This window comes from Budorcas taxicolor, chromosome X (assembly GCF_023091745.1).
Source record: "Budorcas taxicolor isolate Tak-1 chromosome X, Takin1.1, whole genome shotgun sequence".
In the NCBI taxonomy this organism is placed as follows: Eukaryota; Metazoa; Chordata; class Mammalia; order Artiodactyla; family Bovidae; genus Budorcas; species Budorcas taxicolor.
This window is the reverse complement of record NC_068935.1, coordinates 127,695,293-127,720,329: the sequence shown is the minus strand read 5'-3', so window position 1 is coordinate 127,720,329 and position 25,037 is coordinate 127,695,293. Positions and strand designations below refer to the sequence as shown.

The window sequence follows — 25,037 nt, the reverse complement described above, 5'->3', positions numbered from 1 at the left end:
GTTCCATTGTTCCTGGAGTTATATGTTAAATAGCAGTGAAACACTGGTCAGGGAGCTTACAAATGCTGAACTTTCCCTTTTTTTTTTTTTCTTCTTTTTTCAGATAGGGCTTGTAAGTAGTGTCATTCTCTTGTGGGCAGATTAGAATACAAGTTATTTTATGTGATCTTGTTCAATTTTTTAAGATCCTTTTTGCAGACTGAGCTGTAATAAATACCTTTCTGAGAAGAGAACCATAGGATTAGCTCATATTTGATTTACTGAGAATCTAGACTTTCTTTTCTCTTGCCTTCTTTCTTTTGAAGTCCAGTCCTGCCTTGAGTGCTGAAGAGCTGCCAAGGTTAGGAAATAATAAAATATTAAAAATGGTGACCATTGTCTCTTTAGGGGAAAGTCTTGGTTTAATTTTCCAGATTGGTTATTCTATTCATGTCTCTCGGGCTCTTGGCTGATTGATCACGCAGGGATTTGTCATATTGCCTACTTCTTTGAATTGAATGTGGACATAGCAACTAAAAATAAACATGATGTGGATATTAGAGAACCAGGGGCCTTCTTTGCCTGGGGAGCTGAGATACTGCTTGCTGTTGCTAAGATGTTTTCTGGCTGTAACACAGCAGCAATAATTGGAAGTGCAGCTGTGTTTTTGGAAGAGCAAGCTAAGGGAAGGCAAAGGCACACTGATGAATATTATCCTAAACAATGAATCCAGATGCAAATCATTATGCCTAACCCAGAATATTGTACCCATTTTTGGTGTTCTTTGTGCTGTGTTATTGTGTGCGATTTGCTGTGCTGAGAACTTGAAGTGTGCCAAAGTATCATTTCTGTTTTCAGAATAGTTTTGTCAGAAATTTGAAAGGTAAGTAAATACACCAGACTGTTGCATTTCAGCTCTTTGTGGTATTGAGTGTGGCTAATGGTTTTGACAGTAGAATTTGACTGAATGTTGGATTGATTGCTCTAACTTGATGCCATTTTCCTTATTCCATTACAAAAAGACAACTGGAGATTTTGTGTGAAAATTCCTTGAGCAATAACATAGGATGAGAACGTGTTGTATCCAGTAAGTCTGCCCTGGGAATGAGGGGCCTTTCTATAGGGCAGCAGCACTGACTTGTGAAGAGCCAGCTCTGCCACAGATACACTGTGTCATCTTAGCTCCTTCTGGTCTGAGTCCACATCTGTAAAAGAAGGGTAATGATCATCTTACTGTAGCGAGTTGTGAGGATTAAATAAGTTAATATTTGCAGATCTTGATATAATCTCTGGCATATAATAAATACTATATAAGTTTTCCCTGCTACTGTTGTCGCTTTATACTGATTTCTACAATGTCACATCCCTTTTCTTGGTGCCAAACTAAAGGCTGAAATGGGAGATCTGTCCAAAACCTGAATTTGTTCTAGAATGATTTGACAGCGTTTAAAAATGTTGAGCCAAGATACCTTGCTTAAACTGTAGCATGTTTCTATCATGACATTGTTATAGGAGTCTTTATTGTGTTGAAATGAGATTTAATCTATATTTAGTGCTCTGGAATTTTTCCTCAAAAGTGACTCATCTTTTGGCCATTGAGTTCCCCTTTTTTCAGTTTTCAAATAAAGTCTCACTTGAGCTTCTTTGATTCTGCTCTTAAAGAACTGCCGCTGCCTCGCTTTATGATGTCAAAGACTGATGCTGAAATCCGGTTTGGGAACACGGCTGAGCTGCATGGAACTAAAGTTCAGATTCCGTATTTAATCACAGAAAAAAATACCTTCAAAAGAATCGACGATGAGGATAAACAGGTAAATAGTCTGATCAGGCAAGTCTGTTTGCTTCTGACCATGAACCCTCACAGAGCAGTGCCTCATAGCTGCTGTCAAACTTCCAGTTCCTTGAATGGCACCATCTGGGATACAATTATAGGCTTGGAGTGTGCCTATAAAGTTTCCTTGTAGCAAGAAGGAGAGGCTGATGCATAGCAATTAAAGAGCCATCTATGGGCCATTTAGAGCCTACTGTAATGTAGAATTGTGTCTCAAGTAAGGCTACTGCTTTAACACACTTATTTGATTTATCTAACCACCATTTCCAAATGGGTTCTTTGAAATGTAACCTCTAGGGGTTTTTAATAAGTGCTTTCTTCTAAAATATCTGGTTTCTCTGGTTAAATGTGGTTGGAGAATGCTGTTTCATGCCTTATTCTTGGGGGAAAGGCTAAATACTCTTGTCTTAGACATTCACGGTGCATATTAGCACAGTAAAGGCCCTGACAAGTCCTGCAATAAAGAGACCTGGAGATTGGCATGTACTAAACTTATTTCACCAGGGAATCCCTTCTTGGGGGGCATATTTGGAGGGCCATCTTGGGAAATGCTGCCTTTACATGTACAGGTCAGGAACAAGAATGGGTGTACAGGCTTTTAAAATTAGACCACTAATTGCAATAGTGAGATAGTAATGAGTAGAGAGAAAAGTGTAAAATTCCAGATGAGTGAGTCTGTCAATAAGAGGTAAAATAGACTTACACATTAGTGAGCACTCAGGGCATCAAGGTACTTGCAGTGAAGATACTGAATTATGCAGAAAAGTCAAATCATATTCAATGTAGTACCTTCTATATGGAAAAGAAATTTGTCATGTTTTAGAAAGACCAATAAAAATATTTTTCAAATGCAGTGACTATTAAAGGATTAAGTTGGAAAATGAATGTATATGGTTCACCCTAATAATGCTGGATATTTGAAGTATTGTTGCAGAAATGTCATATTTAAGTGACATATAGCATGTTCTGTTGTATAATGTCCTAATTCTCATACATTTTAAACTAGTTCTTCAGAGATTTATATAAAAAGGAGTACAGGCATACTTTAGCGACAGTGCAGGTTCAGTTTCAGACCACTGCAGTAGTCACACAAGTTTTTGGTTTCCTAGTGCTTACAAATGGAGGAGGAAATGGCAACCCACTCCAGTATTCTTGCCTGGAGAATCCCAGGGACGGGGGAGCCTGGTGGGTTGCCATCTATGGGGTCACACAGAGTCGGACATGACTGAAGTGACTTAGCAGCAGCAGCAGTGCTTACAAAAGTTAGATTTACACTATACTGTAGTCTACTAAGGACTTCCCTGGTGGCTCAGATGGTAAAGCGTCTTGCTTACAATGTGGGAGACCTGGGTTCAATCCCTGGATCAGGAAGATCTTCTGGAGAAGGAAATGGCAACCCACTCCAGTACTCTTGCCTGGAAAATCCCTTGGACAGAGGAGCATGGTCTACTAAGTGTGCAATAGCATTGTGGCTAAAAAACTGTAATGTTTATATCTTATTTTAAAAAATGCTTTATTGCTAAAAACTGCTAACTTACCATCTTAGCAAGTAGTAGTAACATTAAACCTCACTGATTATACATTGCCATAAAAATATGATAATAATGAAAATGTTTGAAATATTGTTAAGAATTGTCAGAACGTGACACAGAGACATGAAGTGAGCAAATACTATTGGAAAAGCGGTGCTGGTAGACTTGCTTGATGCAGGGTTGCCATAAACTTTGTTTTTTAAAAAAAGTAATGAAATGAGGTATGCCTATATCAGAATCTTCAGCCAGTACTCTTTGGCATGTTTTCCCACCAGCGTTTGGAGAGGAATGAGGGCCCACTATCCCAGGATGATTGATGCTCTGGGAATTTTTCAGGCTCATCCCCTGGCTGTGTCACTGAGGACACATCCTTTCACTTCAGTCTGGATTTATGCTAGGCCCACCCAGTCTGTGGTTGTGAACTTATAATTCAAAGCAAATATTCTTTTCTTTTACTTGAAAAAGAGTACTTGATTGGTATCTCAGATTGAATTACTATTATTATTATTATTTTTTACTAAGAACACATATATAGTCTCTATCCTGATAAAAAGTATGGTTTCCTTGTTACCGGTCTATTAGTAGCATTAAAAAAAGAGAGGAAACCCAGTAGCCGAGTAATAGTAAAAAGCCAAGTAATAGTAGCTTGTCTCGCCTGTGGTCCTACATAAAGTTCACATTCGAATTGAGATTTGTACTTTATTAAGGTGCCATCCTAGTGTTTAGGAGTAGGCTAGTTGGAGTTTACCCATAATGAATTGTTTTGGAATTTCTCAGTATAAAAAAAGTTGACATTTTACTTTGACTAGTCAGCTCCAAGAATATTTAGCATTACCATTTAAAATATTTTAAAAAATCCACATTGTTGGAAGACTTGATAAGTGTAGATCCAGGGAATAAGAGCTTTTATTAATGAATGAAAATTGAATCTATTCACAAAGAGATCAAAATTGTAGAGTTTGAATGTTATTTCATGTGATCAGTTGTTTTTTGTTTTCCCAAGGATAGTATTATTGGAGTAACTGGAAGTGTGTCAGGCTTGTTTTAGTAATTTAGGTAACTGAGTTCTGGCGAGACTGTTCTCTGGGAGACTTTTGAATCCTCAGACAGTGCTTTTTAACCAAGCTGCGTTTTTGAGAAAGCATTTTCATTTGTTAAAGCAGTCATTATACTTCATAACTGCAGCTCAGAGCACCAGGCTCCTGGAGTGATTCCCTCTGAACTCTACTCTGGTTCTTTGAAGCAGGAAACGCAGTCTCCCTCGATGTCACCTCTTGCCTCCCCTCCTTCTTCCCCGCCTCATTACCAGAGGGTGCCCTTGAGCCATGGCTACAGCAAACTGCGGAGCAGCACGGAGCAGATGCATTCAGGTAAGAGGCCAGCTGTCCCAGGCAGTGTCTTAGAGACACTTTGCTCTATCAGTCAGCAATGCGACCAGTTTCTGAGTCTCCTGCCTTATCTCTGGCTCTGTAAACCAGACTCAATTTAATTTTATACTCTCAAGCAAGGTTTAAAAAAAAACATAAAATGAAATCTGTATTAGTAATGCCTTGTTTTCTGTCCTACAAACTAGTTTATCTTTAGACTTGTAGATAATGATTTAGATGATTTAATCCTTCATTTACAAATTTCACTACACAGGAACATCACACATGAAGAATTTGTATTGTTTTGGAATTCTTATTCCTTTCTGCAAACATACCAAACATATTTATATGATACCTGCTCTCATGAAACTACTTAAAAAATAGAATTCTGCAGAAGAATTGATTCAACCTTTAAAGACTGAGCACATAAGTGAAAATATTTAGCTCTTGTGCTTGAGTATAAAAATAATAAGAGAAATGCCAGGGGAAGCATTGTGTTGAGGTGTGTGAAGTACCCAATTGTGCCCTTGCTTGCTTGCTCACATTTGTGTTATGTTGGCTATGTTAGTGGTAAAATATGTTAGTTGGTTCTGAGAATGACTTATACAGTTGGCTGCCTAGGCTGCAGTGCTTAAAGCTCCACAAATTCACTGCAGCATCTTGTCCTTGTGGAGTTCAGGCTCCTAGCTGAAGATATGACCTTTATAGGTATTCTAGAATTGGATATCTGTAACCCCCCACTCTTTTTATTCTGTGAGCTGTAACTGAAAATGACCCAGTTTCTGCAGGTTTTTGCTGCATTGAAAATAGTGATGACTTCTAGAGGGACACAGATAAAAGTGTGCTAGACTGAACTAAAGAGAGGCTATAATCTTGCTGAAAGAAGCAGGTATGGCATAATGAGAAAATCTTTTTTTCTTTAATTTTTCTTTCTTTTTCATTTTTGGCTGTGCTGGGTCTTTGTTGCTTTGCACAGACTTTCTCTAGTTGCAGCAAGCGGGGACTACTCTTTGTTGTGGTACTTGGGCTTCGCATTGTGGTGGCTTCTCTTGTGGAGTACAGGGTCTAGGCACATGAGCTTCAGTAGTTGCAGCTCTCAGGCTCAGTAGTTGTGGCTCATGGGCTTAGTTGCCCTATGGCATGTGGAATCTTCCTGGACCAGGGATCAAACACATATCCCCTGCATTAGCAGGCAGATTCCTATCCACTGTGTCACCAGGGAAGTCCTGGGAAAATCTTTTGATTGGAATCAGAAGATGAAGGTTTATGTGACTAGCTATGTGACTTTGGGCAAGCTACTTACTACTCTGAACCATGATTTTCCTCTTTTCTTTTGAAACAGAGTAATAGTATCCTATAGGGCTGTTGTGAGGATAAGCGAGAACATGAATGTAAGGGAATAGAAATGAAAAATCACTCCCCTAGAACTTGAGTGTGCCATTGGTGTCCGAAAATGAAATGGGATTGAGAATTCTTCATTTTCCTCTTATAGTCTCTCCTGCCACATTTCCCTGTTTTTAGAAGTGGATTTTTTTCTTAATTTCATCTAGTTTTGGAAGTTGGAGTCTGATGCCTAGCATGGTGCCTAGTTTTTGGTTTTTAATTCAAAGGTGAGTCATTTTTGTTCTACTGAGTCACCAGGTTCTACCCTGTCTTTTTTTGGTTGTTATTCCTTAAAAAACCTGTCTGTACCAGCTTTCTCTCCTTCACACTCCATGTTCTCCTCATTCCATTCAAATTGGGCTTTCATTCCCCTAGTGTCAAAGAAACAACCCGCTTCTCTTCTTTGTTGTTGACTTTAAGCAGCTTGTGTCAAGGTCGTCCATGCTTTCATTCTTTCTTAGCCTTTTTAAAAAAAGTGAGCTAAAATTTACATGTGATAAAATGCACACATTTAAAATCTTCAATTTGAGTTTTAACAAATGGATATACCCATGTATCTACCACTTTTATCATGGATAAAGTATTTTCTTACCATATGATCCAGGAGTTCTACTGCTGAGTATATATCTGAAAAAAATAAAGGCACAAATTTGAAAAACTACATGCATCCCAGTGTTCTGAGCAGTATTATTTACAATAGCCAAGATACAAGAGCAACCTAAGTGTCTATCAACAGATGAATGAAGAAAGAAGATACACGTACATACATATATACAATGGAATATTGAGTCATAAAAAAGAATGAAATTTTGCCATTTGTAACAACATGGATGGATCTAAAGGGTATTATCCTTAGTGAAATAAGGCAGAGAAAGAGCAATGCTATTGCTTATGTGTAGAATACAAAAAATAAAATAGGTGAATAAATTTAATAAAACAGAAACCTACTCACAGATACAGAAAACAAACCTAGTAGTTGAAAGTGGAGGGAGTAGGGGATTAATAGGTACAAACTACTTGGACTTCTCTGGTGGCACAGTAAATAAAAATCCACTGCCAATGCAGGGAATATGAGTTTGATCTTTGGTCCAGAAGGGTTCCATATGCCATGGAGGAACTAAACCCAGGTACCACAACTACTGAGCCCAAGCTCTAGAGCCTGCACGCCACAACTACTGAGCCTGAGCACTGCAAGAAAAGAGTAGCTCATGCAGAAGCAGTGAAGACCCAGTGCAGCCAAAAAAAAAAAGGTTCATTTAAGAGGTACAAACTACTATGTATAAAATACATAAGCTGCAAGGATATATTAGGCAGCACAGGGAGATACAGCAATTATTTTAAAATAACTTTAAATGGAATATAATCTATAAAAATACTGTAATCACTATGCTAAAAGTATATTGTAAATCAACTGTATACTTCAATAAAAAGTCTGCCTGACATTAAAACCAATATTTCTGCCACTTCAGAGATGCCCCTTTCCAGTCACTTTCTCTGTGCTCCCTGCCTCCCCCATGAAAACACAGTACTGATTTTTATCACCATAGATTAGTTTTGCTTCTTCTAGAAACTCATATAAATGGAACCATAGTGAATGACCGTACTCTTGGGTGTCTTTTCCTCAGCACAGTGGTTGAGATTCTTCATGTTACGTGTCTCAGCAGTTTGTTCCTGTTAATATATTACTCAGTGTTGTTCCACTGTATGACTGTATCATGGAGTGATGATCCATTCTTCTGTTGATGAATATTTAGGTTATTTCCAGCATTTGGCTGTTATGAATAAGGATGCTGTGAACACTTGTGTATGAGTCTTTTTGTGACATATGTCATTTCTCTAGCACCTGGGAGTGGAATTGATGCACCTTAGGGTAGGTATAAGAAACTACTGAAGAGTTTCACCAACTGACTGCATACTCCAATACGCAATATATAAGAGTTCAGTGTTCTTGCCAGCAGTTGGTACTCTGGTTTCTTTCTTCAGTGTTTTTAATCTTAGCTATTCTGTTACATGTGAAGTGACATTTTCTTGTGAGCACTCTTTTATTCTTGAAACATTGTTTTCTAAGTTTCTGTTACCCCTTCCTGGTTTTTCTCCTACATCATGGTCCCTAAACTTGAATTTATGCATTTTCAGGAATGAGTTTTGCTGCTAGGAAAATTTTCTAGGAATCCATTTTTCTAGGGTTGCTTTTCTGTCCAGGATTCTGCCATGATTTCTGGCTAATGGGGCATATGTCTGCGTTTTAAATCAGGCTCAGCATCTTTGATTCAGAGCCCCCCCTCTGCCTCTCTCCTGGGCGCCTGCTCACCTTTGCTGGATGTGGCTATAGCTGATGCTCACTGGGTGAGACTCAAGTGCCATGCATTGTTCCGAGTTCTTTGTGTGCACTGTTTTCTACTTACCACAACCCTCAGAGGCAGAAGTTGCTATCTGTATTTTTAAAAACCATGTTTAAATCACAATAATACTTCTCCTTCCGACTCAACCTGGTTCTCGTTTCCAGAGGCAACTACCTTTCTTTCTTTTAAATTTACTTTTAAAAGTACAGTTGATTTACAATGTTTCAGTGTTCAGCAAAGTGATATATATATGTGTATGTGTCCTTTTTCAGATTCTTTTCCATTATAGGATATCACAAGATATTGAATATAGTTCCCTGTGCTATACAGTAGGTCCTTGTTTATCTATTTTGTATTTAGTAGTACATATATGTTATTGTTTCATTTCTTGTATAAAAACTGAGTTTAATTAGATCCCATTTTAAAAAATAAGCCCTTAAAAAAAAAATTGTTTCTTGTCTTCATTGAGTCTTAATTGCAGCATGCATGTGGGACCTAGTTCCCTGACCAGGGATTTAACCTGGCCCCCCTGCACTGGGAGCACAGAGTCCTAGCCACTGGACCTCCAGGAAAGTCCCAGATCTTATTTTTAAATTTTTCTTTTTGTTTCCACTACTGTAGGAGATGGATCCAAAAAAATATTGCTGTGATTTATGTCAGAGTGTCCTGCCTATATTTTCTCCTGAAAATTTTACAGTATCTGGTCTGAAATTTTGGCCTTGAATCCATTTTAAGTTTTTTTTGTATATGGTATTAGAGAATACTGTAATTTCATTCTTTTACATGTACCTGTCTGCTTTCTCCAGGATCACTTATTGAATAGAGTATCTTTTCTTCATTGTATATTCTTGCCTCCTTTGTTGTAGATTAATTGACCATAAGTGCATGGGTTTATTTCTGGGTTTTCTATCCTGTTCCATTGATCTGTGTGCCTGTCTTTGTGCCAGTACCATACTGTTTTGATGACTGTAGCTTCGTAGTATAGTCTGAAGTGAGGAAGTTTGATTACACCAGCTCCATTCTAATTTTCTCATAATTGTTTTTGGCTGTTTGGGGTCTTTTTTGTTTTCATACAAATTTAATTTTTTTTGTTCTAGTTCTGTGAAAAATCCATTGATAATTTGATAGGGATTACATTCAGTTTCTAGATTGCCTTGGGTAGTATGGTCATTTTAACAGCATATACATGGTATATATTTCCATTTGTATCATCTTCAGTTTCTTTCATTAGTGTCTTATAGTTTTCTGAGTGCAGGTCTTTTGCTTCCATAGGTAGGTTTATTCCTAGGTATTTTATTGTTTTCTGATGTGATGGTGAGTGGGGTTGTTTCCTTAATTTCTCTTTCTGATACTTCATTGTTAGTGTATAGACATGCAGCAGATTTCTGCCTATTAGTTTTGAATCTTGCTACTTTATCAAATTAACTGATGTGTTCTAATAGTTTTCTGGTGCCATCTTTAGAATTTTCTGTTTGTAGTATCACATCATCTGCAAACAGTGGCAGTTTTACTTCTTCCTTTCCAATTTGGATTCCTTTTGGATTCCTTTTATTTCTTTTTCTTATCTGATTGCTATGGCCAGGACTTCCAAAAGTACATTGAATGAAAGTGGTGAGAGTGGACATTCTTGTCTTGTTCCTGATCTTAGAGGAAATGCTTTCAGCTTTTTACCATTAAGTTTAATGTTAGCTGTGCGTTTGTCATATATGGGCTATTCATTGCTATGCTGAGATATATTTCTTCTATGCAGAGGAAACTACTTTTGACTCTTTAAACCTGCTTCTTCTGGTGTCTAAAGTCTTATTTTAAAATCAATGTCTGTTCTACTTTTTCTTATGCATCTTATTCTTATGTATCAGTTCTAGATATCTTCTCACTTAAGAGCATGGGCTATGATGTCAGTCTCCTGGGCCTAAAGGTAGACTTGGTAGGCTTACATTTCTCATTTCTTTCCATTTCCAGCCTGTATGACTATGGGTATTTTGTTTTTCTGAGGCTCAATTTCCCTTATCTGTGAAATGAAATAAAGTCTGCCTTAGAATTTTGCTCTGTGGATGAAATGAGTAATATTATATAAATATCTATTCCTAGCAGAATTCCTGGCACATTGTAGGTGCTAAGATGTTCCCTTGTATTTTCTTTTGTGTTTCTAGAATATGGTACTCATTACGTTTTTGAAGCTCAAATATTCTTGAAAGTCACCTTCTAGATATCATTCATTGGATGACTGCAGATGGAGAGTCTTTTTTGGGCAGTTAGTTGCGATCTCTGTTGTAGTTTGACTCTGAATCTCAGAATGGTGAAATCTTTTAAGGTTCATTTTATAATCTTCCCCTTGGAGAAAGGTGGTACTTCTAGTTCCTTGTTCAACCTCTTATAAGGGGATCTAAGAATTATTTGTTTTGTATTGAGTTGCATGTTTCAGGTTTTATTTTGGAGGGAAAGTGTAGAGACAATGAGTAGTGTACCTATCTTTTACCTCCTGAGTTCAGTTTCAGTTGAGGAATGAGACAGGAGTCAGAGCAATAGTGGCCTGAATATCAGCTCTGGTACCAGCTGATAGGAGCATGTGTCTAAGATTTGTGACCAGAAGGCTTTAGACACTCATCTTTCCAGTCATAGGCAGGTGTGACCAACCCATGCTTCCCGCACGAGTATGAAGAGAAAATCTGCCGTTGAGGCCAGGCCTCTCGAAAAATGACCCACCATGTGACTCAGTGTTCATTTAAGCCTTATTGATAAGATACGTCTGTCTCTTTAAAGGGAAAGAAGGCCATTGTTGGTGAGGGATTGGAGCCATGGGCCAGTCAGCTGCCTCCTACATGTGTCCTTCCTGAGCAGTAGAAGTTCCCTCCCTCTAAGGGGAGGCAGAGGGATCAGCTTCCCAGGGAAAGCTTATGACCGTTGGTATCCCAGCCGTGGTACAGTTTGCTGTGGTTCAGATCTTTCAGTAGGAGTTAAATTTGATGGTCCTTCAAAATGGAATGATCTTAAAAATCCTTCTTTGAGGACAACACCTGCCTACCATCTGAGACTTATTTTTTAAGATTTGGACTAAGAGTTCTCTATGTATGTTTCTTTTGCAGGTTTTATGTTTTTCATCTATTCTTAGCAGCATCAGAAAATCCACTTCATGTTTTTCCAGGCTTTTTTCCAGTGATTTTGATGTTTTAATGTAATTTAATGTTATAATATTGTGTTAATAATAATTGTATAATAATGTATTCCATTTCCTTGGAGGAAATACAAAGAGCAGATGTGAGCCCAAGAGTCGTTTGTTGTTCTTGATGTGCTGTTGTTTTACCTTCTTTATTTTAAAAAGTTGAAACTCTGCTAAAGGTGATTCCACAACAGGCTGCTCTTCTGTCTCTACTTAATTTGATGTATAAGGAAGCTATAGAAAGAAAACCTTTTACTTATTTATATACTTCCAAAAACCTGAACTGTTAACCTACAGAGATCAGAAATGGTTTCATCTTGAGTGATAATTTCCCCTTTCTGTTGGAGCTGAATACTGCCTGGTTCCGTTTAACCGTTTTTGTATCATATTGGAAAAGTTGTTATTAAGTGTTCTGGATATAAAAGGAATGAAAAATATGCATTCATTTTTGTGACTTAAAAACTTTTCTTAAAGGTAGCAAAGTTATTTTTAGTTTGGTTATTGAATGATACAGTAATAAATATAAAATGAATTTATTCCTTTTTGTATTTTTTCTCTATTTGGTTTTACATTCTTTCCATAAGGAGAAGAAGATAGTGGCATTTATTTTTCAAAAATAAGCAAAATGATAATGTTGATTCTTAATGTTCAAAATTCATGCTCACTTTCTTGCTCCTTGGGAGTGTGTATGATGAGTGGAAGCATTCTAAATAGCAAGGTATATATAGAATTTACCTTATATTTAGAAGTTGAACACTTAAAACATGGCACTTTTCTAACTACGCTCATTATTTTCTATCCCAGTTTAGGTTTGCAACATTTCACTTTTCCAATTTATTGCTAATCTTAACCTGATGTAAATATCTCCCTGCTTTATTATGACTTGGTTGACTATCTTTAGGTGGTTCAGTTAAATTGTACCCAGGGGCACCAAGGTTTGTTGTCTTAAGTGAAAGAAAGTGAAAGTGAAAGTCACTCAGTTGTATCTGACTCTTTGCGACCCCATGGACTTAGTCCATGGAATTCTCCAGGCCAGAATACTGGAATGGGTAGCCTTTCCCTTCTCTAGGGGATTTTCCCAACCCAGGGATTGAACCCAGGTCTCCCACATTGCTGGCGGATTCTTTACCAGCTGAGCCACAAGGGAAGCCCAGGAATACTGGAGTGGGTAGCCTATCCCTTCTCCTGCAGATCTTCCTGACCCAGGAATTGAACCAGGGTCTCCTGCATCGCAGGCAGATTCTTTACTTACTGAGCTATGAGGGAAGCCCTTGTTTGTCTTAGGTGACCCTTTGTATATAAACTAATTACTAATTCTTCCCCGAAGAACAGACACTATAGCAGTTTGAATGTGAATTCATAAATTGTGGGTGGAATCTTTGTGAACCATGCTGACTTTCCCTCCTGCCGTTTCAGCTCCTTATGAAGCTAGACAGCCCCTTGTCCTGCCTGAGGGACCCTCATCAGGAGGCCCAGGAGCCAAACCCCCTCGGCATCAGGCTTCCCTTATCCGGGTAAGTGATGCCTCTGTTGGCTTATGCCAGTGGGAGACTTCAGGGGTGTGACTTTTTGAATCCCCTCCCCCTTTTAAGGAGGATATAAAGTTATCCCCTAATGCAGATATTGTATTTCTTGTTCTGTTGCTTGTATATTTTCTAAATCTTTTTACTCTGTCTGTTTCTTCCCTTCTCTGTGTCTCTAGACTACTCTGGCCTGGTTTTTGATTTTTGGTCTAAAATGCCCTTCCACCTTCATCTGCTTAATCATTAGGCACCTCCTTCAGGAGACCTTTACTTTGTCTAAAACAGACTTTTTAAAAATCTCTGCCTTATTCTTTACTATTACATATTCAGTGCATACTTTGCTATTGCCCGTTTGTTTTGTGCCTCCTTGAATTACCAGCTTTGGAAGGCAGAGGTGATTCTCCTGTATTTTCTGTCAGTGCCTAGTCCACTGCTATTTGAAGAACAGTTACTTGGCAGCAGCTACAGTTTCCTATTTGTAGTTGATACAAAAGAAATATGGTTGAAGCACAAGTGATATCTCAGTTTCTCCTTGTTACACCACAACTTAGAAAATTTTACTTTCCTTTTCTCCATTGTTTCCTTTGGATAAAGAGCTGTTTTTTCACCCCGTGTCTGCAACTGTTATGTTGTGTAGTACCTCTGAGTCCTATGCTGGTGGAGTCATATTCCCAAAAAAGGGTGAGTGCATCAGTGTGAGAGAAACCATGGGAAAACTGAGTTGGCTGTTTGACTCTAAAGACAGGAAGAAGTAGGGTGGTTTGTATAACATTTCAATTGTCCAACTGAGGAAGAAACATCATTTATGCATAGGGAGACCTCCTCACAATAGAGGGTGATCTTAGATAGTCCCATAATGAAGTGGGCTGGTATTCTAGAAGAGAATAAACAAGGCTAAGGGAGGTTGAGGTGTCCACCTTATAGCCTCTGGAGATCGGTAGGCATGATATGGTAGGCATGATACAGAATTTCTGAGGTAGAACTCTTGTGTACAAAGAATTTTCTTAAAGATGGTAGATAATTCAGCTTTATGCTGTCTATTTGTGTGTAACACTTCCTCCAACTATCATATCCAACTACAGATGAGGTAACTGACTGAGAGAGGTCAGGTCATGGGTCTAAAGTTTCATTTATAACTAGTAAGTGGCAGAGCCAGAATTTGAACCAGACTTGCCCAGTATCAAAACCTGTTCTTTGAAATACTTCACTATATTCGTTAGAGTGCCAGGTTACAAGGAGACTAGGGTCTAGAGTTGCTGTATAAATAAACATTAGGTATAGTAAAAAATATTCCTGAAAAATCCCTTATTGGTACCACACTGGGGAGCCAAGATGCCATTCTCTCCTAAGCCCAGTAGAGCTAGTTTTACCCCTAAGTTGGAACAGACAGTTGTTTCTTCAGCTGAGCACCCAGATGGAGTAGTTGGGTGCATTTGGAGGTCCTGTGGTACAGAAATAAGTGTTTTTAAACATGAGAATCACACCCACTGTGGAGTGATAGTTACATTAAGAAAGGTATCAGAGGGACTGGGATTCATCTAAAAAAATCTACAAGGTGTGGCTGTCCTTGTTTCTGCAGAGTCTAATGCTGATTCTAGCGCTGTGGAGACCACATCCTGAACTGTTGGAATGATGGTCAAACAAGCAGTAAATCCTGAGCTTCGCTATGGTCGGATGGGGCTCACCAGGCCCTTTCTGTGTAGCCACCTGGCAGGCGATAGCCTTGGGCTCTCCTTTAGATTGGTGTCCCAAGCCTTCTCTTCTAATCTCTAGGCCCATTTTTCTGCTGGTAAACATACTTCCTGAGCACTTTATAAAACTTATTGTTGTTCAGTTTCTAAATCATGTCTGAATCTTTGTGACCTTATAAACTGCAGCATGCCAGACTTCCCTGTCCTTCAGTGTCTCCCAAAGTTTGCTCAGACTCATGTCCATTGAGTCAGTGATACTATCCATCCATCTTATCCTTTGTCGCCCCCTTCTCCTCCTGCCCTCAATCTTTCTGAGCATCAGAGTTGTTTCCAGTGAGTTGGCTCTATGTATCAGGTGGCCAAAGTATTTGAGCTTCAGCACCAGTCCTTCCAATGAATATTCAGGACTGATTTCCTTTAGGATTGACTGGTTTGATCTCCTTGCTCTCCAAGGGACTCTCAAGAGTCTTCTCCAGCACCAGGGTTTGAAAGCATCAATTCTTCAGTGCTTAGCCTTCTTTATGGTCCAACTCTCGCGTCCATACATGATTACTGGAAAAAACCATAGCTTTGACTATACGGACCTTTGTCAGCAAAGTGATATCTCTGCTTTTTAATACACTGTGTAGCTTTGTCATAGATTTCCTTCTAAGCGTTTTTTAATTTCATGGCTGCAGTCACTGTCTGCAGTGATTTTGGAGCCCAGGAAAATAAAATCTGCCACTGTTTCCATTGTTTCCCCATCTATTTGCCATGAAGTGATGAGACTGGATGCCATGATCTTCATTTTTTGAATGTTGAGTTTTAAGCCAGCTTTTTCACTTTCCTCTTTCACCTTCATCTAGAGGCTCTTTAGTTCCTCTTTGCTCTCTGTTATTAGGGTGGTATCATCTGCATAGTTGAGGTTGTTGATATTTCTCCCAGCAATCTTGATTCCAGCTTGTGATTCATCCAGACTAGCATTTCCCACGATGTACTCTGCATATATATTAAATAAGCAGGGTGATAATGTACAGCCTTGATGGACTCCTTTAACAATTTGGAACCAGTCTGTTGTTCCATGTCCAGTTCTAACTGTTGCTTCTTGACCTGCATACAGATTTCTCAGGAGGCAGGTCAGGTGGTCTGGCATTCCCATCTCTTGAAGAATTTTCCACAGTTTGTTGTGATCCACACAGTCAAAGGCTTTAACATAGTCAGTGAAGCAGAAGTAGATGTTTTTCTGAAATTCTCGTGCTTTTTCTATCTCCATTGGATGTTGGCAATTTGATCTTCAATCAAAGATCAATCTGCCTTTTCTAAATCCAGCTTTTACATCTGAAAGTCTTTGGTTCACATACTGTTAAAGCCTAGCTTGAAGGATTTTGAGCATTACCTTGCTAGCATGTGAAATGAGTGCAGTTGTATGGTAGTTTTAACATTCTTTGCCATTGCCCTTCTTTGGGATTGGAATGAAAACTGACGTTTTCCAGGCCTGTGGCCACTGCTCAGTTTTCCAAATTAGATGACATATTGAGTGCAGCACTTTCACAGCATCGTCTTTTAGGATTTGAAATAGCTCAGCTGGAATTCCATCACCTCCACTAATTTTGTTCATAGTGATGCTTCCTAAGGCCCACTTGACTTTGCATTCCCAGATGTCTGGCTCTAGGTGAGTGATCACACCATCATGGTTATCTGGATCATTAAGACCTTTTTTGTACAGTTCTTCTGTGTATTATTGCCACCTATTATTAATCTCTTGTGCTTCTGTTAGGTCCTTGCCTTTTCTTTTCTTTATTGTGCCCATCTTTGCATGATATATTCCCTTGATATGTCTGATTTTCTTGAAAAGATCTCTAGTCTTTCCCATTCTATTAAATATTTTCCTCTATTTCTTGAGTACTTTAAGCAACTAATATTTACTAAACACCTGTTAAGTGCCAGGTACCATGTTGAGAGTACAAAATGAGATATAACACTCCCATTCCCTGCCCTCCTAGAGCTTACAGACTACTGGAGGAGGTGGCTATTGATCAGACCATCACAAAGCAAATATATAATTATGATATGTGGTGAGCAGAAATTATACTGTGCTTTGAGGATGAAAAATGGAGGTGGGAAGTTAGGACCCAGCCTTAGCAGGCAGGGGTTGATCAAAGAAGTCTTCCAGTGGGAAATCAAATTTGAGTTGAAAGGGGAAGGGCTGATCCTTATTGTCCAGGTGAGGGAGTGGGGCTGGGGGAAAGCAGGCAAGAGGAGAGAGGGAGCTCCACAAACAGAGACATTTACTATGAGCTTTGCATTTTATTCACCTCTCTTGCTGTGCTTAGAACTATCTTATAAGGTAATTTCTATCATTATCCCATTTTTCAGATGACAGAACCTGAGGTATAAAGACTTCATTTAGCTTGCTTAAGGTCACAGCTAGGAAGCAGTTGGGCTAGAGTTCAAACACTGGACACCACTCTCTGGTCTTTGTCTCAGGAAGTGGATGGATGGTGATGTCATGGTTAATCTGAGAAGCCCTGAATGAAAAACCAGTGTTGGGAGTATTGAGGCAAGATCATAAGATCAGTGTTGAGATTTGAGCTTTTGAGACAGCCAAAAGGCAGTGTCAAGGAGATGGTAGGATATACGTGGCCAGAGCCTGGGGACAGTCGGGACTGAATAGAAGTATTTGGCAGCCATTGGCCATTAAGAGGACTTATGGGATCATGCACAAAAGTCAGACAGGTTCTTGCCCAGGTCTAGCCATATGCTGCGTGACCTGAGGCAAGTTCCTTCTCTTTTCTGTAACATGAATTAGTTGGAATGGATTTAATAGTCCATTGTAATTCTCTGCAACTGTCTGATTCCCTTAATGTTTGTTTGGTGTCAGTGGAGGTCCCTCCTCCTGTTTGGAGCATTGCCTTCAGTTTAAGAGGAGAACAAGGGGGCTTTTTTGGGACAGCAGTCTGTGGTTTTCATGGCTGATGTGTTTTTCTTCAGTTCTTAGGTTTCCTTCTTATGCCTGTCAACTTGATTTGGCTGGACTGCACATCACAGAAAACAGATGCCAACCAGAATTAGCCATGTAGATGAGAGGATGTGACGTGAAGGATTTTGGTGGTAGGCGATTAATAGGGATTGGTCGTGGTGCTAGACTGTGCCGGAGTCACTCATTCCCCACGTTGCTGTGCCCGTGACAGCCTCACTCTCTTGTAGCTTCCTCTGTGGCCTTGTATTTAAGTCCTTCATGTCTTTGTTGGAAGGGACATGGCCTCTGGGAACTGGGGGAGGCTTTCAGGGACTCTGGGTTGGCACTGTTGCAGCTTGTGGGCTTGGCGTTTCAGAGGTGCTTATGTGGATTCAGTGCCCAGATGTTTTTATTTTTTCATTCAGATGTTGGATATTTTTCCCCATGAAATTTCAGATACTGAGCACACAACCTATGTTGGTGAATAGTTGACAGTGTTTGTAAAGAAATGATAAATCTTATTTCCTCCTTCTCTGTTGTAGTGTGTTGATAGATCATTTTGTGGTATTTTAATTTTAATTTCCTTTGGCCATGTGGCATGCGGGATCCTGTTTCCCCAACCAGGGATCAAACCCACTGTCTCTGCATTGGAAATACAGAATCTTCGCTACTGGATCACCAGGGAAGCCCCTTTGTGGTCTACTTTTCACAAGTGATCTTAACCGTCTAGATCGCATAGTCATTTATGATTTTGCTGGTGTAGGGTTTGGAATTGACCTTCCTGCTCCCACCATACACCACTGCTTCTGTCTTTGCCATGGTTGCCAGAAACTACCTTGTGTTAAGTCTGTGTCTTATTGACCCCTTGGCAGCATTTAACAATGACCACCTTCTTAAAATGCCCTCTTCAGCCTCACTCTTGCCTTCTTGGTTTTCTCCTTTGTCTCAGTTTATCTATGCTTTTTCCCCATTGATAGCATGAAGTGTGAGAACTTTCTAATGTTTCTTGTACATGTGGGGTTCCCTTTTTTTTTTCATTCTTAAAAAGCAGTTCATTGCTTGTTCACCCATTTATCTGTGAGCCTCACCTGGAGGAATGGGCATCCTATATTTCTCGGTTTTCCATCTGTGAGGTAGCCAAAGTAGTCCATTTGTTTTGTATCATTTTGGAAATGTTTTATGTATATATAAGCACATACAGCTACCCTTATATATGTAATATATGCAGTATACCTTAACCTGGCTTTAGAGAGACTGGTCTGAGAAATAAAATATCCTTCCAACTAGATCCCACTAAAAATATCTTTTACTCAATTTTTAAACCATAAACATACGTGCTGTGATTTTTTTTTTTCCTTTCTGAAGGGATGAACTTAATAGTCTTCTAGGGGCAGATTCTCAAAACTTACTGGATATATGTAGGATCAGGTCTTAGAAATGGAATAACTGGGTGAGATGGCTATACATTGTTAGTTTTTGGTAGAGATTTTCAAATTAGAGACTGTGCACATTTATACACCTACTAACAATGTATGAGAGTGTGTCTTTTCTCATATCCATGCAAATGCAGTGTACTAAGAAACTTAGGAATCTTGGTCAGTATGATAAGTAAAAAATGAAATACTGGTGTAGTTTTTTTTAGCATTTCTCTTGTATGGTTGAGAGGAGGTCCTGGGTCCCCGATGCACTTGGAGGAGGTTAGGAACTCCACGTCTTTTTGGTTCTGGGGCACCCCAGGCCTGCTGGCACTGATTTGTTGTTTCTACCTTCTTGACAGCAAAGTTGAATTAGTTTATGGGTAGAGAGAGAAAGTGAAAGTGTTAGTCACTTAGTCGTTTCTAACTCTTTGCAATCCCATGGACTGTAGTCCACTCAGGCTCCTCTGTCCATGGGATTCTCCAGGCAAGAATACTGGAGTGGGTTGCCATTTCCTTCTCCAGGGGATCTTCCCACTCCAGGGATCAAACCCGGGTCTCTCTCTTTGCGGGCAGATTCTTTATGGGTAGAGATTAGGGCTGGGAAAATCTGTTTTAGGGATGGTAAATATCAATACAATGTGTTGCTGAAACAGCCAAATTCTCTTCCTCTGACTAAATGGAAGGAGGAGGGGAAAGGAGGGAGGAAGAAGAGCTGGAGGAGGGAGAGAGGGAAAGGAGGGAGGAAGGGAGAGGGTATATGTTTGTTTGCCTTTGTGTATAACTGGGAAAACTAGTTTGATAAATTTTATAGGAATGCATGTGATTTATTCTTAGTTTGACATCTTGTTTTACCACATTCATTCCCCATTTGATTTCAAACCCTAGCTGGAGTTTGATCATCTCCTAAGGGGTAGATGGTTGATGTGTGTGTTCTACTTCCCTGACTCTACCTAGAACCCACAGATACCCCAGTGGTCACTGTTATTACCACAAAGAGGTCCTGTATTTCACAGCATCCAGCCTCCTTTTCCTACTTACTTCCATCTACTTATAATTCGTTTTGAAATTTTCTATCCCTTATTTTTAAAACATTTTACTGAATGATACTGAAATTTACTTTTCTCAGCCTACATCTTTTGTAGCTGTCTCTTATGGTATTCCTCGGGTGCTCCCAATGTACCCACACTTCTTAATGATTCTTCACTGAGAGACACTGCTACATGAAAGGCAAACGTGTATTACAGGATGAGAATATTAAGGAGATCCTGGATCACTGAAAGAAAGGTGGCTCCAGGACATAAGAAGAGGGTGCTTGGGATAGAGATTGAAGGATGTTTATGGGACAAAGATGTTGATTCAGTAAATAGCGTGACTAATTGGGTTGGCACCTTAAGGTATTTCAGAATCCATGCTTAGAGGCAGTGAGAAATATCAAAATGGTAGGCTGGTACATATGAGGATTCCAGCATCCATGTGGTTAGACAGGTTGGTTACATGAAAGCAAATAAGCACATTTTACTTGTGGGGTCAGTGTTGCTTTTCTACCCCATCTCTGTGAGCATTTCATTAAAGGTTTATGGTGTTCAGAAGTTTTGTGGTAGTAGCTGGGGCCCCCACTGATTGATAGTCAGGGTGCCTCTGAATTAGCCTCTTAGATGTAGCTGAAAACACCCAGTTGAACTCCTGGTGTCAGAGAGTACTTTGTAAAGCTGGAAAGGAGTGTGGTATTTGATTCCTAGGCCCCTTTGGTTTTAGATAGTGTGGTGTGAACAGGAAAGGCTCCTTACAGCAGCACCATTTCACCCCTAAGTGCATCAGTATCCCCAGACTTCAGTGGGGCAGGTGGTGTCATGGCCCCTATCACCTATCCCAACAGGAGGTGCTACTGACCGAGTGCTTCTCTGCCCCCCTTACTCTTCTGGACTCTTCACTAGTCTGCACCCTTTCAGCCCTCCCAGCAGTCTTGCTTGCAGGGTAGATTGCCTGTAACATTTTGTCCTTGACTCATCCATTGGGAAATAGTAAGTAACCTCTAAGGGTTAGCTACCATGCCATCGTGCCCTGAGGCTGACAGACATGGTCATTTTTTTCCTGATATGAAAGCATACCAGATGCTATAAGCAAAAGTTATGTAAGAAATAAGATGGTGCTCTGTATAATTTAATAGTTCACTGGCCAGAATCTGCAACTAAACTTGATAATGGGGAGGGAGGTGTAAGTATAGGATATTCACATCCTCAGTTGAGTCAGATCCTCAACTGAGATCTTATATCTGCAGAATTAATAGCAATAATATAGGCATTGCTGTGCGGTTAATTCTTAAAAGGAAATGGTACATCGTTAAAGGATGGATGGATGTATGTTTAAGATAGGAAGAACCCCAGAGCTTGCTGAGTGAGAGTACATGTTTTGGACTCTGTTCATATTCTGACTCTACCATTTACTGGGTGTGTGGTCTTGGTATGTCACTTCCCTTCCCTAATCCTCAGTTTCCTGTTCTCCAAAATGAAGCTCATGGGGCCTACTTTGCAGGGTTGTTGTGAAGATGAAAACAGATCCAGTATATTAGGTGCTCACAATGTCTGACACTTAGCAAAATCATGAATATGTGTTAGGTAACATTCTTTGATGTCTGTGGTGATCATTAAAAAATTTTTTAGTTTATCTTAATAAGCAGCAACTGTGCGTTGCTCATTAAACTCAAGAGATTCCTATAGTTTGGCCTTCAGGCTTTTAAGCTGTTGAGATTAGATCCCTAAGTAAGTTTGGTAGTATGTGATTAAAGGCATCTTTGTAGATTTATTTCCATGAAGAAACTGATAAAGTTAAATTGCTCTGTTAGGATTTAATTGTGATTAACTTCACTGTAGGCAAAACCAGAAATTATTTATTGCAACTTCCAGTGAATCTATAATTATTTCAAACTAAAAAGTTAAAAAAAAAAAAGTTTTTTACCCTCTCTGATTTCATAGGCGAGTCCAGGCTTTACACTGCTGAGTGACAATTGTTGGTAAGTGCATTTAAAGTTCAGCTCCAGTCATTATAGGAGAACTCAGGTTAACTGTTCTGTCTGTGAGTTAGAATTGACAGTTTTTCTGGTCATTTGCCAGACATCTTTTGAATGTTTACTGCTTGATAGGCACTTTTCTAGGCGCTGGGGATATAACTGTTATCAGAATAGAAACAACTTCCTGTCATCATGGGCCTTATGTTAGAATGAGAGTGAGGTGGGAAACGGGACAAGACTATGTAGACAGAGTATGATACAGAATGGTTGGATGTGAAAGACAAAATCACTGAGCTCTGTCTACTCCTCTAGCTCCTTTCTTCATTTAACAATTTTTCTCAGTTTTACCATAGCCCTCTTTTTTTCTTTACTCTGTACTAACTCCCTTAGAGGCTCCTGCAAACTCATGAAAGATAGAGTCATATCTTTCAAGCATAGAAAGTCATATCTTTCAAGCACAGAAAGATGGCTGTAAAGATGCATCTTCATGCTGTTCCTATAGATAGTCTGCATGAGCAATCCAATTAGAAAGCTGTGGTTAGGTGGTCATATTACAAAAAGAGGATGGCTTCATGCTTCATCTTTGGTGCAGGAGTGGCTGTGCCATTGGTGCTAGGCAGCTCTGCCTTTCCTTTGGGCCTCGCTTCAAGAGTAGGTTGGTTAGAGTAATAGCTGCTATAACAAATGACCTGCGTGTTAATGACTTCCCACAATAGATTGTTTCTCACTCATCTCACAGGTTGGCAGACAGCTTTCCTCCACATAGTGATTCAGGTGCCAGCACTCCTTGTGTCCTGTGGCCTTGCTATCCCCTTCTCAGTGGGCCAATGGGGGAAGCACAGAGGAGAACCAAGGGGTGCTAGCCCTGCTGGGCGTTGGTGCAGGTCACTTGCACTCCCCCTGTATTGGCTTGAACTTAGTCACATGTCTGTGGCTAACTGCAAGAAAGGCTGGAAAATGTCATTCCTGGCTGGGCAGCCACTCAGTGAGACCCATACACCAGGCAGGTAGGGCGTGAATGATCAAAGGACAGCCAGCATAATCCCACATAGAAGCACAGCTATCATTTGCTTCTCTGACTCTTCTTTTTTCTCTGCCCCATGATGGATCAGTTCCTATGATCTTTCTTTAGGCAGTTTAATGGTCATGTAGGCTATAGTCTAGTCTTACAGCCTGTGAGCCAGTCTTTCCCTTTAGGGTGGTTGAGTCCTCTCACACCTTTGTTCATGAAATCATGCTTTGATCTGTGGTTGTTCTATGACATTCTTATTTCCAAAAGATTGTTAACAGGGGAGGTGTCCTCACATAGACACTGTGGGCTTGCTAGGAGTTTTTGCTCCCCCAGATGGTTTGTTGTTTGCTAAGCACCAAAAGGACTTTGTTCTACGATCATCATTGCACCCTCAGGTGAAATGGCTAGACTCTAAGGCAGCATTTATAGGAGGCCTCCAGGATAGAATTATATGCTAAACAGAAATGCTAAACAAATGAGTTGAAAAAATACACACTCCCTTCTTAAGTTCTCCCCAACATGCCTTCTTGCAATTCATATTTTTTAACTATGTTTGATTTTTAGATACTTTAGGGGTAGATGTTGCCTTTCGGGATTTTATTAATAGTATTACTTTTTTTAATGAGTCTTTTGAAGTCTCTTTCATTATAAACAGCCTGTTTTCCCCAGAGATAACAACTTGCAGTGTGAGATATTTGGATTTCACTGGAAACAAAACCGAGGGTTTGAATGTTTTAAATATAAGCAAATCTAATTCTCCTGTGTCTAGAGAAACTGTATAATGAACCATATGTATGTGGCTTAAGCACACAGATGTGGAAGATTCTCTCTCTTTTTATATTTTCTTGAGAACACTGCCAGAGCTCAAAATTGGCACCAAGTACCAAAGATCTCCACCCAGTCAACCAAACCACTAGAGGTAGGGTGAAACTGGGGGTGCTTCTTGGGCACACGTGGAGGTGGAGCTCCTCCTGGTTCTGGCTTCTCTTCAGAGGCCCAAGGCTCCCTGCTCCCCCATCTCCATTTCTCAGTGCCTCTAGCCTTTGCAAGTAGACATTTTCTCTTAGGTGACTGTGACTTTTCAGATCTTTGATTATTATGGTTGCCTTTTGGCAACCCATTCCAGTATTCTTGCCTGGAGAATCCCATGGATGGAGGAGCTTACTTTTGGGTTCATTGAGGTTGACTCAGATGGTAAAGAATCTGCCTGCAATGCAGGAGAACCCAGGTTTGCCATCTCACCACTGGGACCAGATACAGGGAACCATCTCCTCCAAATGAACCCAAAGTGAAAGTGAAGTGTTAGTCGCTCAGTTGTGTCTGACTCTTTGTAACCTCATGGACTGTAGCGCAGCAGGCTCCTCTGTCCATGGGATTCTTCAGGCAGGCATACTGGAGTGGATTGCCATTCCCTTTTCCAGGGGATCTTCCCGACCCAGGGATCGAACTCGGGTCTCCCACATTGCAGGCAGACTCTTTGCCGCCTGAGCCACCAGGGAATAGATCAGCTTTGTCTTGGAATATTTTGGCTTCAGATATGTGGCATGTGATCTGCCCCTTCCATATGCCTTTACCTGTCTCTGAAATTGCTCACTTAATGGATGAGGAACTTGAGACCTCTCCATAGAAATCAGACCATGAGACTGACAGGGAGGTCTGTTGATAGATCTCAAGCTTTAAAAGATGAAATGGATTTACAGGCTTTCTTTCATTAAGCACAGCTTAGAGTAGTGTTTCTGCATCTCTTTCAATATAAGATATAACCCTGAAGTTACTAGAGCCTGTCAATAAGTGGCCCTTCACCTGACTTTGTAGTGTCTGTGCTGCGCCTGCTAGGGATTGTATGTGGAATGA

General features: G+C 39.9%; 1 protein-coding gene across 1 annotated transcript in view; it reads left to right on the top strand.

The window, feature by feature from the left end:
• Positions 1-25,037, top strand: part of REPS2 (RALBP1 associated Eps domain containing 2) — a 240,497-nt gene that overhangs the window by 78,103 nt on the left and 137,357 nt on the right. Inside the window, exons 3-5 of the mRNA XM_052663622.1 lie at positions 1,642-1,790; positions 4,586-4,712; positions 13,011-13,108. Of these exons, the coding sequence (XP_052519582.1) occupies positions 1,642-1,790; positions 4,586-4,712; positions 13,011-13,108 (374 nt within the window). The remainder of the gene's footprint in view (positions 1-1,641; positions 1,791-4,585; positions 4,713-13,010; positions 13,109-25,037) is intronic.